The sequence below is a fragment of the Branchiostoma lanceolatum genome, chromosome 4 (genome assembly GCF_035083965.1).
Source record: "Branchiostoma lanceolatum isolate klBraLanc5 chromosome 4, klBraLanc5.hap2, whole genome shotgun sequence".
Taxonomy (NCBI): Eukaryota; Metazoa; Chordata; class Leptocardii; order Amphioxiformes; family Branchiostomatidae; genus Branchiostoma; species Branchiostoma lanceolatum.
Genome location: NC_089725.1, coordinates 28,497,572 through 28,515,270, shown reverse-complemented (window position 1 = coordinate 28,515,270; position 17,699 = coordinate 28,497,572). Strand labels below are relative to the sequence as shown.

General features: G+C 42.7%; 1 protein-coding gene across 10 annotated transcripts in view; it reads left to right on the top strand.

The window, feature by feature from the left end:
* The window catches only part of LOC136433870 (apoptosis-stimulating of p53 protein 2-like), a 58,865-nt gene that overhangs the window by 32,282 nt on the left and 8,884 nt on the right, over positions 1-17,699 (top strand). For 7 of the 10 annotated variants that reach the window (XM_066426439.1, XM_066426440.1, XM_066426445.1 and 4 more), the window contains 2 exons: positions 11,466-11,600; positions 14,079-14,217. In XM_066426439.1, the coding sequence (XP_066282536.1) occupies positions 11,466-11,600; positions 14,079-14,217 (274 nt within the window). Of the gene's footprint in view, positions 1-1,704; positions 1,920-11,465; positions 11,601-11,724; positions 11,815-11,945; positions 11,993-14,078; positions 14,218-17,699 lie in introns of those variants that run through there. The other 3 variants (XM_066426441.1, XM_066426447.1, XM_066426448.1) reach the window with 3 other exon arrangements.

Here is a 17,699-nt window from a genome sequence, read left to right as displayed (position 1 = left end):
GCTGACCCGCTACTGACCCATTGCTGATGTGCAATATTTCGGGCGGTGACCAAATTGGGCTCTCTCAGGCCGGTATGTCATACCAGGGATGCATCCGTGCTTTTGCGGATCAGCCACGGGAATGCCCCGCACAAGGCCCGACGTCTAAGTCCATCTTGTGCGACCTTCCAAATTCATGGTGCAGTGTTCCCTGAAAATACGCCTTCAGCCTTGTCAGTCCTGAAAATGGCAGCACAACATTGTTGTATAACGTGTGATGTACGACGTTACATAAAATAAACACGTAGACGGTCTGACTAGAGAACTAAATACAAATGTTGTGACCAGTAAAGGGGGGGGGGGCACACATGTATTACTCAACTGTGCAGTATGCTTTAAAATAATTTCCAATCAGATATAGGGTCTGGCTTGTTTGACCCTTGTCTTGTGGCATTTAGTATATCTTCCTAATGGTGAGAGTGTTTTTCTCTCTTCTCACATAGAGGACAATGTCAGGGTCATGTGAAACAAGCCGAACCTACGTCTGCTTGGAGATTGCTACAGACTACTATTTACAGCAGAGAAAACCCTTACTCCTATTGCTGAAAACTCTACCAAAGCTGATCTCCACTGATCCAAAGCTGTAGCCTCTACCAGGCTCCGCCGGATGGCTGGAAAAATAGTAGAAATTGGCCGTAATAGAGTGAATAGTGTGCCAAGGGAGTTAGCTACGGAGGGAGTACATTCTGCCATCGATGGCAGAATGTACTCCCTCCGTAGCTAACTCCCTTGGCACACTATTCACTCTATTACGGCCAATTTCTACTATTTTTCCAGCCATCCGGCGGAGCCTGGTAGAGGCTACCAAAGCTGATCCCCCTGTGAAAGATTTACGAGGCAATAATCTGCAACTTCCACCTGTGTTTGTGCAGTAATCCTTTCCATTTCATGGATGGTTGTCTGTGAAAGACTTGCCATGATTGTGCCCCCCAGGGGACATGTATGCACCAGGGGAGGAGATCATAGGTCTCTGCCAAATCTGAGATGGTGGCTCAAGCAGCATGGCTGGGAGTAGCCTGAATTCAATCAAGCCTCCTGTGACCACTCGCTGTCCTGTAATCGGCTCCCAACCCAAGAGGGGGAGGGGACAGAAATCCCCGGACAGCTAGAGTTTGCGTTATACAGACTAGGCTGGGAGTACAGTAGTTTTCTAAATTGGTGCTTCATAAATCATCAGGGCCAGACTATGAAGTATTCTAGGCATGTTTAAGTTTTTAGAAGGGAAACAACCAAGAGAAGTCATTCATTCTGATAAATACTTTCTTGTACTCCTGTCTATGTTGTCCATACAATAGTTCACTCCAGTCTCACCCGTTCTAGTATTCAAGGCATGTTGTACATTTTAGAAAGGGAGCTAAGAAAGTATGTCATATTTGAGATGTTGAGTCTCAAAATCAAAACTACTAGTCAGTGTTCAGGGATGCGTTCTTTCAGCAAACCTGCATTAGAAAGTTGAAACCTTCTTTCAATCAAAGTAAACTAGGCAAGAAGTCACTGCTCCTGTCTCACCCGTTATTCCTTGGAAATTTAAACCAGTGATTGGCCGGAGGTTTGCACCAATGGCAGGTCTCCAAGAAGGTGGGCTCCTTGCGTAAACAGCTGTAGTTCATTAGCATACCTGAGCCAGTGTTTATGGACCCGCTGCCAGTCAGTGGTCCTCCTGTACTGAGCTGTCTGACACAAGCCACCAGGAGTGCAGCAGTGAGGAGCCCTGAAGGCTCCCTCCCCGCCATGTCTCTGCGCGGCCTGGGGCGGCATGTCCCCTCCTCCAGCGATGCCCCTCGTGTATGATGGAGCCATGGATGGGGCGGAGGCTGAAGGATGAGCGAGACATCAGCGCCCTCCAGTATGTCAACTTTATGCTGGAGATGTACATCGAGGTAAAAGCCTAGCCTCCACCATACCAGGTCTTCCTACTGAGGGGTTATGGATAGTAGAATTCGGCAAAAGTCACGAGGATGGCTCCAGTAGTAGTATTTGGGTCTATCGCAGGATATCTGTTTATTTTTTTCTCTTTCTCAAAAAGTCCTTGACTTTCCTGCAGAGAGCTGATAACTAAGAAATTGAAATTGGTCTGGCCTTTTTAAATTGCAGTAGACTGATTAACCTATTTATCTAACCAAACAAAAATTGGCCAGGAGAGTTAGTCCACTGAAGGGTTTCTTTTTCCCTAACTGCATGGCAAATGCTAACCTATGTTGGCCAAACTCCCCTTGCAAATAATTCTACCTATTAGCCAGCGTAGTTAGTCTGGTAGAGAGTAGCAAAAAGCAGTGTCACTCCTCAACTCCACTTGTGCCTCTCTTCAAGTGGTGCTCTACTGTTGTACAGCTTCCTGTTGTATGGACTGCTGGTGTTATATGTAGGGCATCGTCTAGTAGTTTTCAAGGGTAGTTTGTTTTCACTTGGCTGGAAAACGCGGTCTACAGACAACAACTGTTGTTACTTGCGGTTGCCCCCAGTGTGTTGAATCAACCAACAGGCTATGGGATGGACGAACGTTTGTTTATTCACTCCAGGGAGACCCCAGGACATGCAAGTACCAGGCTTATTTATGCTGACATTTAATGAGTAAACTGGAGGAAAACCTTTTCTCCCAGGCGAGCAATTTATGTGAGCCATAAGTCTGTTGAAATTGGGTGCTGATGTGGTGTGGAGGTCCTCCCCCCTCCATATGGGCCCCTGGTGCGGTGGCCAGCTGGGATTTGTTTAACTCTTTTTCAAACTTCTGGTCACAGAAGATGCCAGTTAGATAAATCTTTCCCAGCTAATGCTTTGATTGGAGGACCGTTGGCACGCTTCAGGACTTCAAGTAGTCTTCAGTGCTATTTGTCTTATTTTAGTATTGGGCAATGTCTGTTAGCTGAAATCCTCATTTCCTTGTTTGAGGTGGAGTGAGCGGTGTGTTGTTAACATGTGTCAAACTTTGTACCCCAAATACCTCGCCGTCCGGGACGCTTCTCGAGTAAACACTTTCCCAGTCTCGAGTTCTTGTAAATTGTCTTAGGCTGTGAAGTGCGCAGTCTCGCTGCGTTTACCACTTTGAAGTTCCATTCCGAGCTTGTGTAAGACTTCCAACATCTTTTCCTGTTTTTCTCTGAGGAATTCTGGGGTTTTCCGTTGGTGCCATTCCTGGTCAATGTCAAAGGGTCTAACTGTTCCCCTGTTTCGGAGGATAAACCCCAGAGCCCCAGTTAGCCTGCCAGTAATCAGGTTTGAAAGGGGAACGTTTAAAGACATTACTGCCAGTGTGTGTGTACAAATTGAGAGCGGCCAAAATGTGAGAGGAAATTGGTAACATTCGTACATGTGTTGGATCCTGGGCAGGGCCTGGAGTTGCCAGGTGGCCACCGGTGTTGGCAGGGGTGACCTGGAATTCCTGTTTGAAGTCTTGGCACTGTTTTACTTACCCTAAAGGAGGCAGGGATAGCTGGAACATTACATCACTGAGTAATGTATGATGACCTAGTAGAGCTAGAATCTCATCACCCAATTCTTATGACCCAAATTTCTTAATTGGGTTACCCCTTCAGAATCAGTTGTATGCTCAACAAGAATGAAGCATAATCAAATCTTTTCACTCCCGTTGTGTACCCAAGAGATATACAGAAATACCAGTGAGTCATGTTGGTGCTGCTCACTGCTTGGCCCTGTGAGGTACCAGAGAGGATTTCATCTCTCAGGACTGTGACACATCTTGGAAAAGATCATGTACCCGTAAGGCCACAACAATTTGATATGTTGGTTGTTTTGTTGAAAGACTATGATTCTGACCTAGAACATGCAGGCTGATGGGAAACCTTGGTATGTACAGCTTTGGTGAATGAACACTGGTACAGGATCAGTTACAACTTTTCTTGCTGGTCCCCTATTGTCATTCATTGGTCATTCATTGAGTGACAGGGGAGAGGACAGTAGCCTGTAATGTCCCACATGCACCGTGTTCGCGGTGGTTTTAATTTCACGGCAGTGCTATAGTCACATACTGCTACAGTATTGGACAAAAATGTTCGTGGTGGTTTTAAGTTTGCAGTGAAATGGTCACCGTCGTGAACACGAAACCACCGCGAACATTTCTGCATTTACATTATTGTCCTGGCCACTCACCAGTACTAGACGTTTACCAGACATAAATGTATGAGAACCAAGCAAATGATTTTGTTTGGCCTAACTAGACTTCTAAAGAGGCCAAACACCTTATCAAGAAACCCATCCACATCTGAATGCAGATTTAATAGGCATTTAATTGGATTTCCTAGAATCAACACTCTCAGAGGGATTAATCATGTTTTTGTCTGGTGGCAGCATCAGTCTAGGGGGAGATCTATTACTGATCTCCATGAAATGAGGCTGAGAATTACAGAGTTACAAAAATCATTGGAACTGAACACTTTGAAGGAGAAAAGGAAGGTCTTCCTCCCATCTGTATCTTTGGAAGGTTTTCATTTACCAGAACCTCCTGCCTTGCACCTTATGGAGCAATGACTTAGACTGTCCATCACTTGGTCTGTTGGAATTTTCGTTTGGATTATCATATGCATATGCTGGGGACTGACTGACCACAGGCAAAACTGTAAGTAACACAGGCTGCATACTGTAAGTGCAGAAATGTTCGTGGGGGTTTTATTTTCGCTGTTTTCGCGGCGACTGTTTCACCGAGAACGTAAAACCACCTCGAACACTCCATTTTTGCCTTAGCGCAAAATAAAAACCATGCGAACTTAAATGCATCTACAGTATCACAGGCTGCATACTTGGAGGAGGAAAAAAGATGTCTTCCTCCCTGCAATAGGTTTTCATTAGCTGGACCAGGAGCTCCTTGTCCTGCTGTGTCCCTAATGGAGTAGAGTCCTTTGAGTGTCTATCATGGAGTCTGTAGGAATGTATTCCTTTGGAGATCATAAGTGATGTGAACAGGATGATTGATGCCAGGCAGAGCTGTAATCAGAGATGCTGTAGCAGTTAGGAGATTCCTGTTGTCAGCTTCCATCTATCTTGGAATGTCAACTGACTCTGAAGCTCATTATGTAGGACCTAAAACAGTGTTAGAAACTGAACCTTTGCTTGCTTTTGAAATGTCGCTGACACATTTGTTAGCTGTTTGCTCCTAGTTTAGATATTTATAGCTTGTAATTTGCATAGTCACTGAACCTAAATTATGCTGCTCAAGATGTAGGATTCTGCGCCCTAAATTGTCATACAACTTTGCCAAAATATATGGGATATTATGACTACAGACATCTTCTTCCTATTTTAATTTCATATTCCTGATAAATCTATTGATGTATCTAGACGTTTAAAAACTTTGATTGTGTTTGCCTTTCTGTCAGCCATCCTCCTTTTCCTGCAGCACAAACTTGCTGACCTACAAATCATTTAAGACACCTGAGGCAAACTGTAGTCTGTGTGCCAAGTTACTGTGAATTTCTACTGTATCTACTCAGCAGTGGGCTGCTGGAGCCTTTGTTGTGCATTCCTGGTCCTCTCCTGGGGCGGGCGTTCCTTGGGCTTCCTTCCAAAGTCTCCTTACCTTTCAGTTCCAGATTAATGATGATCGAATGATTTGCCAAGATGAGAAAGATTTTCCTTGGTCTCTTATGTGGATAAGTGGTCATTTTGACATAATCAAGGAGACGTTCTTGAAGATTTTTTTAAAGACGACTTTCAGTAAAGCTGGTAGATTTGTCCACCCCAATATCTCCCCGGGAAATTATTTTAATTTGTATTAGAAATTCTTGCAAGGGCCATTCCATTTATGAAATCATTTATTAGGAGGGGTGATATCATTTTATGAGCAGGGTGAGTATACTGTACTAGGTTGTTTTTTTATTCACTAATTAAAATAAAAGGGGTAATTACTGTAAATGTTTTCCTGATAATCATTTGCTAATTTTTCGTACAGACTTACAGCTAAGAAATTGTTGAAAGAGCACTATATATAGATATATATAGATATATATAGATATAATAGAAACAGAACCAACCAGATATGTACACAGTTATGAAATCAACCGAGTTCTGGTTGTTCTCTATCAAATACTAAATAAGCTTTGTTCTTAGATTTTGTAACTTGAGTCTAATTGCTGCATGCTACTATTGGTTCTTGACAGCCGACATTGGCCGTTGATAACTTTTGAACTGACATCGAACTTGGTATCACACGCAATTACAGTTAATAGTAGATTTTCCTTCAAACCATCACTGCTCCGCTGCCTACTGTAATTGAATTTCTCCCCAACCTTGTCAACCTTGTCAGTGGGTAGAGAGTTCCAGATGTGGCCCAAGGACAGGGCAAGCTCACAGTCAAAGGCATTCTCTGCTATTAAAGGAAAATCTCTCGCCAATAGTCATGAAGATAAGGTTGTCATGTGATACTAGTTAGTACAGGACTGTTACAGCCTTGAGTTCGGGCTATAATCCTGCGGCCGCTAGTCTTGCCTGGAATCCACAGCATTGTCCTGCGTACAATGTAAGTCACATACTTCATTTAAACTCCGGAATTCTCAAATACAGGAATGTTAAAAGAGGTATTGGAAGCTTTCAGTGATGTCCTTGCTCAGGGTTATGTTCGCAGAACGCTGGACATTTAGAAAAAATAATCTCCAGCTGTGTGATGCTTCCTCATGAAACCCTTCCTGAAGATGTGTTTAGTGACAAGGTTTGAAAGGATTATGTTCCTTTATGTACTTCTTTCTTTATGTCTCCAAGGTTTTCTGTGTGGGTGTTAAGAAAGCTTATCATCGAGCAGCTGATTCTTGGCATTCCCCCCATTCCTGGTCGCCCATGTCTTTCCTGCCTTTTGGCACAAACAAATCTGGACAATCCGTTGTGACGTTAAAGAAATAGTTTGTGCAGGGTAAAAGTTCCTGGGGCCATTTGTGCCATGTCAGCTTCAGGACTATAACGGTCTTGGGCAACACTTCCTAAATGCTGTTTATATAAGCCTTGACTTCTTCCCTGTGCCAAGGAGGTTATCTTTTCACAGGTGTCAGTAGGCAGAATAGCTCAACATTTTGTAAGCAAATTTTCATGACTTTTTTATGGGGGAAGAAGTGGTTGAATTCGGGGAAATTTAGATTCAAAGCCTGGAATCTTCTAAAGAATTTTGACATCTTCAACACAGAGTCATTGCTGGCTGTTTGTTTGTTTGATTATGCCATGGAAATTAGAATTATCTTATTATTCTAACTTAGCCTCTTGTCAGTGTTATCTCTGTAGCAACTTTGCAGGGATCAGATGTCAACAGAAAGGGTCCCTTATATCAGTGGGGCTGTTACTTATCCCAGTTGACATGAAGCAGGCTGTCAAGTTGTTTCATTGTATAGAGCCTACATAAATTCCTCTATGTGTGAAGAAAACATTTCTCTGTTTGATTATGTGGAAAATATATAGTTTGATCATGATTTGGACTTATACAAGTCCTCATGAAAAAGATATAGTTTGATATGATTTGAACTTGTACAAGTCCTCGTGAATCAAAGTATGGATGACTGTGGGAATATATAATTTTATATTGATCAAATCAAATCATATTATATCATATCATATATTTATCTTTTCCAAAGAAGTATATGTTAATCTCTGTGATAGTTGCTTTGAGATAGAAGTCCACCAAAAGCTTGGCATTGAGTTTAAACTTAACAAACTTTAATGTGAGGGAATGGGACCAATGTGATTTATTTCTCCGACTTACTGATGATGGAGAAAAAAAAAGATTTTAACTACTTTTGTGACCATAACTATAACCACAAAGTCTATCAGAAATGCTGTACATAGGTTATGTTGACTTTAGCCTTGTTGAAACTTAAACTTCAAAGACCTCTTCACATGTGGCCATGTTGCTGTATAAGGGGTGAACCCAGGTGAGACCTGCAGATGGTTGTAATCATGCCCAGGTCTTGGGGGTGTCTGAGGTTCACTTTCAGTGTCGACCTTGCCCCAGTAATCAGGAGACATTGAAGGCCGTATGTAACGACTTAACGGCTGCCATCCAGTTTGATTTAACACCAGATTAATAACAGTTACTTAGAAAAAGATGAGGTGACTGCCCTCAATGATTTTTACTCGTTCAAATCCTCATCAATCAAGGTATGGATGACTTAAGTTTAGACCAAAGGAAAAGTGTGGGAAGTTCTTATGCATGCGTCCTTCAATTGTTTCAGTTTTCATTATAGAAATTTAGAAGAAAAAACGCAGTCAGCTTAAACACATTTCCATCTATCTATGCCTTCATTCTATTAAGATTAATTGATAAATTGGGCATTATTCACTTGACTTCCACCTCAGTACAATTTATTGCACATTTTACTACGGCTTCACTCTGCAGTAAGCCTAAAACTACTTTGCAACTGCTCACCAACCATAGCAAGCTGTTTCTTGCAATGTATCGTATATCAAATCTGCTTTAGCAATAGTTTTCTTGTTGTTATGTAGTGTCTAAGTCTTAGGCTTCAAACGCCCGCCGGTAGCAGGCAGTTTGCGTTTGCCGGAAGACCGCTAGTCAAACATACAGGGGCAGCCCTTCCCTCACATTCCTGTCCATTAGAACATAGTCGTGAGGGTGGCATCCCTGACCTTGAGTTGGAGGTCATGACCACACTACTGAGCTGGGACCTGACAGTTGTGTCATGGCTGGAAGTGATCAAGTCCATGGCTTAGTTTGGGACGTGTGTTCTGGTGGGTCCTCCCCAGGGCTGTACCAGGACCCATCCCTTGGTCCGAAGACGGAAATTTGCTTCATGTCCCGTAAAAAATTCACCCCATCCATCCAGAACATCTGAACTTCATGGCATCAAATTGATGAAACTGAATTTTGCTTGTAAGCTTAAAATGACAGATTTAACCATGATTAGGCTATGAATTTAAGTTAGCCGAACAAAATTTAAAGCTGGAGACAGCCCTGGTCCTTCCTCACTCTATAACCACTTTTTCAGTTAAGGAATAGACCAGTTATAAATAGCTGAATTCGTTGATGAAGGTCAGATATCCCGGTTAGAAGATTCACAAGAATAACAGTTACTCAAGTTTTCAAAATCTATCCAGTTGCTTGAGTAACTGTTATCTTGTGTAGGTAGTTGAATACCTTTAACATTTTACACATTTTTGGTAGGACTCGAACAAGGCTTGAGGCTGCCCCCAGTCTTCCACCTGTTACTTAGACCAGACGTCTATTTTTACCAAGCCCTGGAGAGCATTCTTCTTTGTTACAATTGGCATGTTGGAATCTTAGAAGTTGTTCTGTTGTGTTCTACCACTGTACCTTATTTCATGCCAAGGTCTGTCGTACACTGGGGACAGTTTAAGCTGCATTCCAAGTTTAAGCTGGTGGGGTCAGTGCTAGTCTTGGTCCTGACCATGACCTATCAGGGCTGTCAGCTTCAGGCTAAGATATCTGTTCCTGTCACTTTGGTCATAAGGATGTTCTAAGGAAAGTGACATTATATCTACATTGTGTATTGTGTAGCAAACTGTATATGCAGTAACAATTGTCCAAGAAGACCGCTCATGTGACCAATAAAATCTGGCCTAAGTGGGCAGGTGGTCACTTTAGACAGGCCACCAAAAAGTGGTCAGGGAGTCCTTGTGTAGAGGTTGTCCCTAGTACAGGCTTGACTGTAGCAGTATGTCATCGAAAGCATCGTTATTCAGCACTGAATTATACTGACGTCCTTGCCTGCCAATACCAGTCCATGATACTGTACATGTAACTGAGAAAAGAAAGTTACTATAAAGTTACATCTACATTTCAGCAGATGATCTTGTGTAGGTGAAAGGTTAGGAGTGACTGTTAGGTTTCAGCAGATGTTACGGATCAGTGCCTTCCTGTTCCCCTATCCTCTGACAATGGCGGAATGTTGGTTCTTCACTGAGTTGACAGTTCTGGTAATCTCTATCAGGGTCATACTCCTCCAGGTCAGATGAGGAGGAAGGTTGTGTGTCAAGTGTCAATGGTTGGTTTCTTTCAGACAGAGGTCTTGTCAAACTTCTTTTGCAAGTTATAGGTTTTCAACGGTACAGCCATTTTTCTTGTTTGTCATCACATCTCTTGTATCCATGTATGTATAAGTCAATGTTGCTTGTTTTCTTACGCTATGTCTACATTGGATTCTTTCTGAAACAAATCAAAGGAGCAAGTAGATCCCAAGTGATCCCAACCGAGATTCGAACCCACGCCGAAACTGTCAGCCCAGATCACAGGCATTTCTACTGTAGAAACCTATGTAGTGGTCACTGGTCAATCTAGACGGAAAAAATGCAAGAAAAATTTGTCACTGATCATGCTTCACAGGCATATTCTGATTGACAGGACACCGTGGGTTAACATGGGTTCTTTATTTGAACTTACCCCTATTTATGGTTGGCAAATTTCGGAGACGAAAAGACAACTTCCACAAAGTATCTACCAGACCAGAGTTGATGAAAAATGTGAAGGAAACCAAACTTTGATAACCATGTTTTTCTTTCTCTTTGATACACTGTCTTTGCACACAATCCAATATTTGCCATAAAGAGCTAGGAGAATATCCATGTTACATAATGTCCCTTGTGGTTGTGGGAAAATAGCTTTCTGCAAGCTAAAACAGGATCAAGAGATTCAAGACACGTATCCATTTCCATAACATGTTGATTTTATAACCGTCCTGGTAAGGCCAGTATGCTGAACTTGTGGCCCTCACCCTTATAAGGGCCGTCCATGTCATGCTGACTTAGCTGTGGCGTCTCCTTCTGCAGCTTTCTCCTTGTCCAAAGTACACTCCGTGATGTGGTTAGGGTAAAAGGTGACATAGCATGTTGATTTTAGGATCGTCCTGGTAAGGCTAGTACATTTGTATGTTGAACTTCTGGCCTGTCCCTTTTGAGGGCTGTCCTTATTATCATACTGAATTTTCAATCGAACATGTCCCAGGATTAATCAAAGGCAACCTATGATTATGAACAACTCATTGATCATTAGAATCATTGAATGGTCAGTGAAAGACCTTTTAGATTATTGACCGTTTAGGAACAAAATTCTTATCTCAATGGTCTAAGTCTAGCCTCTCTTAAATCCCACTTCATTCAGGATGTCCAAGAACGAAGTAGATAAATTGATGTGGCCCTTATGGCTGTCCCTTTTTCGGGCTGTACTTGTATGTATTTGTTTCACATATACATGTATAGTATCTTACATGCAAATGTACACTGTATGATCGGATGCTGTCTTGACTGTTTCCTACCCAGTGTGTGTAGCTGCCTACTTGTAGACCTTTGACTGTTAAGTGACCAAATTTTTGTCTAAATGGTGAAGCCTCTGTGGAATTCCCTCTTAATTAAAAGGTCTCCAAGAACCAAGTAAATGAATTTGTATGGCCTGTACTAGTATGTGCACATATACAGCAAGTACAAATCTGTTGCTGACATTGCTGTTTTCCTCCCTGTGTCTCTAGCTGCCTCCTGGGCTGGACCTGACACTGGCAGACCTGCAGGAGATGGCCACCAGGCAGCAGCAGCAGATCGAGAGTCAGCAGCAAATGTTGGTCGCAAAGGAGCAGAGACTCAAATTCCTCAAACAGCAAGATAAGGTGGGTTGTTGATTGTAAATGACTGAAAATGTTTTAAGAAGAAGGTAGGTTGTTGTGACCCTTGCTGTTTCAGTAGCAAGCTTTTGGCAGTATACTATACAGGGTGGGGTTGTTATCCTGGAAAGCAGTATAGATTTGGGTTCAGGTCAAGAGTCCGCAGCAAATGTTGGTCGCAAAGGAGCAGAGACTCAAATTCCTCAAACAACAAGATAAGGTGAGTTGTAGTGATCCTTGCTGTTTCAGTAGCAAGATTTTGGCAGTATACTATACATGGTGGGGTTGTTATCCTGGAAACTAGTATTAGATGTGGGTTCAGATCGAGAGTCAGCAGCAAATGTTAAATGTTGGTCGCAAAGGAGCAGAGACTCAAATTCCTCAAACAACAAGGTAAGGTGGGTTGTTGTTGCGGGTGTTATCTGGTCGCTTTCGTCCTACTACTAGTGGTGGTTCATACTGTAGAACAGCAAGATATCCTTGCTGTTGCCATGGCAGGTATTTGGCGGTGAGCTATATGGGGTGGGGTTGCTAGAACATATTAGCCTGGGTGCCATCCTTGTTAGTTTTCTGCAGTTCCCATACTCCCAGCTTACCAACTACATGTACCATGGAAAGCAAGGTCACATATCAGGGGGCCCAAAGGCTAACCTTTACTTATAGCATCAACCCCAACCCTAGCTAAGCCAGAGTAATAACAAGACTGGTACAAGCTTTACAGGCTTTAATTGGTGCCTACAAAGAGAGAAAAAAAGCAAAGCTATATAATACCTCGTGAAGTGTTATCAGTCTTGTCAAACACTGATAAAATTTGTACTTTGTAGTTTCGGCTGTTTGCGGCTGAAATTCTCAAAGAAAACTGACACTGTAGACTTTATCTGAGTGAAGAAAGCCCTGCTATCTTGAGTGGTTGCAGGCCCATAGGGAGGGCACAAACCCTGTGCATCGGCCAGAGGCCAGACAAGACACAGTATAAGGTTTCCCAGTGCTGTGAAGTCTGCGCAGATGTCAAGTTGAACCTCTGAAGGCTTCAGCCTGTTGAGGCTGGGAGGGGGAGGTACCAGAGAGGGTGGGTGGGCACTCCTAGCCTAAACAGGTCTCTACCACTGTGAACACCTCTATGATAAGCCTTGCTATTAAAGATAATTATGACAGGAACATTTGATCGCAAGGAGAAGTCTAGTAACAACAAATTGAAGGATTAAACTTGGACTTAGACTTGAATTTAAGGATTTAGTGAATCATCTGAGGGTGACAGGGGGCAGTATTCCCTTTTTAGAATGTCTGGATGACATGTTTTTATAAGGATGTGCGCAAACCATGGAACAGCTTTGAGCCTTAAATGGGCAGAGGGCACAAATTTTTTATTGGAGGGCCCATAGTCTACAAGACAAGACGGGACTGTCAAGTTTATGTGGCAATATCAAGACGACCCGTAAGGCCATCGTTTCCATATTGAAATTAACCTGTGTGACATGCTAGAATTTCTACTTTTAGGGCGGCTATTTATATTGGAAAAGGAGAAGTTCAGTGCCAAGCTCCTGTTCTCGTGTATGCCTCAAATGTTCGAACTTGACAACAGTGACGTCTGTAGTTTGTAAATCGCAATCATCCAGGGTTCAAGTTCGTCATTCTGGCATAGGATAACACACCATCAAAGCCTGCTACAAATTTGTAAGAGGTTCTGATGAGGACAGAAAACTGCCCTGGCACATTCTAGACGTGAACTCAAGCTAGAGCTATGTGGGTGTGGGGGTGCCAGATAGTTGGCCAGCAGTAATATCTGCCCAGATCCAAAAGCAAACAAGTCATATCCGGTACGTGTAAAGTATAGGCCATGATTTTTAGAGATTTTCTGTAATACCAAATGAATGCAACATCAAATTTGGGATTTACATATATAGACACAAATGCGAATAAACAAAATCACTGTCCTCAAAATAGTACATGTACATGTATACATGTATGTTCAGTTGTAGAAAAGAATTGGCCTGGTTGGGGTGGTGTTGACTGTCTCAGTTACTGCTCTTTGTATTCAGTCTGGAATACAAGTGTCAGTACATGTAAGTCCTGTGTTTGTTTGTATTTATTGTTAAAACCTGTATCCAAGCATTTTGTAATAGCAGTATATACCATAGAAAAATACCTCACTATTCTATTCGCTCTGTCTTCTAGTGGTTTGTTGTTGTGTAAGGATTCATTTCATTGCATTGAATATTTGTAGAAAAGTGACCAATGATTACCTAACCCTAAGCCAAGGGAGGTAAGTTTTGTATGTGTGTGTTTGTTTGCTTGTTTATGTCTGTTACATGTGTGTGTGTGTTTGTGTGTGTGTGTGTGTGTGTGTGTGTGTGTGTGTGTGCATGTGCGTATGTTTGTAAGTGTGTGTGCCTGCGTGACCGTGAGTGTGTCTGACCATGCTTTGAGAGGATGAAGTCTGCCATCTCTGATTGCCCTGTTTTGTTTCTGTTCTACTGTGCACAGGCCCAGCAAGACATGGCAGAAGAAAACGAGAGATTGCGTATGCTGAGAGACAAGGTGGAGAGCCAGGAGATGAAACTGCGCAAACTCAGGTCACTTCGGGGGCAGGCGGAGCAGCAGAGAACCTCCAACTCCAACTTGTGTAAGTCCAGTATACAGTGATTTTTTTGGTTATCCAGTGATGTGACCTAGGTGCCATCCTATTTTGTTATCGGAGGCTCCCATGCTCGCTCCCTCACAAAATGTTTTATGAGGATTATGAAGTGAGAGGGGGCTTCCAGTAAACTAAATGGGATGGCAAATTGGCTACGGTATCAGTGATAGTAGAGAGGGCAATGAGACTGTGATGTCCCTAACAGTTTTGGCACTGGGTCACCCCTTGTCTTCTGAGTGTTTTGAGTTCTGTGCATGGGGTTGGCGCCTATGGCTTCCCCATACAAGGCCCACATAAGGGGCTAAAGGCTTAACGTCCCTTCTGAATGATGATCTGATTGCTGAACTGCAGTCCCCTCTAATATTGTCCAAGGTGGGAGTTTGTGGATTTGAAGATTTTTACCCTGTGTGCAAAAAAGCTAGACCAGAACCCATTGCCCTACAGGACCACTGATGTCCTTAATTCAAGTTTACTGGTACAGATGTAACATTAGAACCTTAAAAAAGCTATAATATCTGTACCCTGTGTCTTTTGGGGCCAGACAGGATACAGAACAAGGCCAACATGGTGTAAACGTACACCAGTCTTGTCTGGTGGCTGTTTTCTTAACCTAGTTCCAACCCTTGAAGTTGTTGTAGAAGATTAGAACATATATTATTATGTGCTGATGTTGTCACTACCCATGTACATGTAGGTCAGGCCAAACAATCTGTTCCTCTTCTCTTGCCATCTGGTCACTGATGCTGTTATATATAGGGGCCTACATGCCCTTTTATATAGAGCGTAATCAGTCGTTTTGATTCCACATAATTCGTAGCCAGACAACTTAGATTTAAGAAGAGCATAATTGGTGCATTCAACTTAAACTGTAATATTTGACCAAATTTAGTGTAAAGCAAAGCCACCCTGCTTGAATTTTTTGTGATATGTAACTGCTGCCTTTCTGAATTTAGCATAGAGCATTGACAGTACCCCGGCCCTCATCCAGGCCCTGTTAATGAGGCAGTTGAAAACATTTGTACAATTTTACCAACGGCAGTTTCCTCTTCTGCACAGTCAAGCCTGGTAGCATATCTAGGATATATGTATATCCTTACTCACTAAGTACAACTGCCAGTAAGTCTTAAATGTTAGATGTAATTAGTTGCTGAATGTAGAATTAAAGCGGTTAACCGGTTGGTTTATATCTTACAGAAAATTACCCTTCTGGATGAAAATCAATTGATCATCATTCTGCAAGCATAGAATGCTGATGCATTGTGCCTGTAGACATCTCTCTCCAGAATGTTCTATGATGGAAATGTAGCCAAAAATATTAAACAGGCGACACGCATCTCCTGTGGTGCTATATGTTTTACACTTGTGGGCCACAGTCCTGACAATGGAACCAATTCATTGGTTTCCCTGCAAATCCACTGGGGAGGGGACCTGTCAGACTTAACCCTCCCCTCCTGAGTGGCCACTTTAAACCACTGACAGCTCCATAGTCATTTACCTACATGCTCTAAGTGGACTCCTGTCCCTGTGGGTTCTGCAAGTTCCCCTATGGCACACTGAAAGAAACAGTAGTTACATTGTGGGCTATTGAGCAGCTGATAAAATCTTCAGTAAGTAGCCTTGGCAAAGACCTTGGAATCAGTACCAGAGTATATTGTATGAAACAACTCTGTTGTACAGTAGTCATATGAGGGAGACATATTCGTGATATAACGAATTTGCAGTAGAGGGCTCATTGCGAAAACCGCCAAAAGAAAACCACCATGAAAGTTTCACAACTTTCAGTAGATAGGATGAGGGTGCTGGAACCTGGTGCATCTGGTATAGTAAATTGTATGTGATGCTTAGTTTGCTTTACAAGGACTTCATGCAGGAAGTTAGTTACCGTGTAATATCAAACACCTGCCAACTGTCTGTTCTCTTTCCTTCAACTAGCCTTCAGCATGTTGCCATTGGTAATACGTTCCTTGCCCCCATTAGAATATGCACTATAGTGTGCAGCCCCACTCCTTCACAACTGCCAACTACCTTGTACAATGTTGTGAACCCATTGAGATGTACATGTTCTGTCCAAATGTTAGACACTGTTCTTGCTCTCAAGCCACAACTTGCCCTCCAAGGTTCTAACTTCAGTGTGCTCCAGCAGATGATAGTTGCTGCCTGCATATTTCTTACCAACGAAATGAAGCAGTTCACAACAAAGACACGTTTACAAACACATATGTACAAGTTGCTACTAAAATTACACAGCAAGCTAATACAATGCTGTATATGGATTTATCTTTGTCTCAGAATTAGGAGACACACTTGTGAACCCATGTTGATAAACTGCAGTAGAAAAGGGTCTCTACACCTGTTACCCTTGGTGGTTGCTGGTGCAGGTCCTATTAATTATAGCAACCAAGTGTTAACACAATCAAAGCTGGCCTGGGTGCATCAGGGAGATCCAAGGCATGCACTTGATTAACTCAATGGGAGTGACCAAAACCTCAAAGTAAACCCCCCATGGAAAATGTGGTGACAGCTGAACAAGCACATACAGTTGCACAAACAAATCACATAATGTTCAAAGTAGGTAGAGATTTATTTGTGCACATGGCTACTGCTCATAACACACTATCAGTATCTCAAGGAGACTTGAATGTGAATAATAAAAAAGAGGTAATCACCTTGAAAATAAGTATGGGACTTCAAAACATTTTTCGCAAGCTTTTAGTTTGGAAGATGGAAGATTGGGCTGCTTTTCAATAAATATTTATATCCATACTTACATCCCATCGTCATCATCATCATCATAATTACATCCCAAAAGCAATATCTAAGGTGACCTGTTCCCGTATTTTTCATCACTGAATTTGAAGCCATAGATAGGAAGACTGGCCATAATGCTAGGGTCACATTTCCAATCCGTGGCCCGGCCGGGCAGTCTTTGGGAACGAAAAGTACGATATAAAAGACGACAGAAACACAAAATGTGCCCAAAACTATTTAAGAGCATAGCTTGTGCAAATTTATTGACACACACCTGGATTGTTCGTTTCCGCAAACAGCCCGACCGGGCCCGGTTAGGAAATGTGACCCTAGCATTAAGCAGGACATGTTTTGTTAGTTGATGATGGTGAGGAAACACTGCCACAGACAGGTGGAAATGTTTGTGCCATACAGGGAAACTCCTGCTGGGAGTCTGTCAGGACCTGCACCACTGGGGGTGGGCATGTGTACTCTCCGGCTCCCACTGGGGCAGCTGTCCGCCATGTTTGGGTACCAGAGGTCACAGGGGTCGTCCCCTCTTTGGACATGGTCCACCCTGCCTCCCCTAAAAATATGGGAGCATACCTCAAACATTGTTAGCGTTGATGACAGGCGTATGTGGTGCATTTGTGTGAGCAGCCTCCAGTCCTATAAGACACGTACCCCTCACTATCTTCTTCCCAACAACATAACACAATTTCTAAACGTTAAACTTGAGCTTT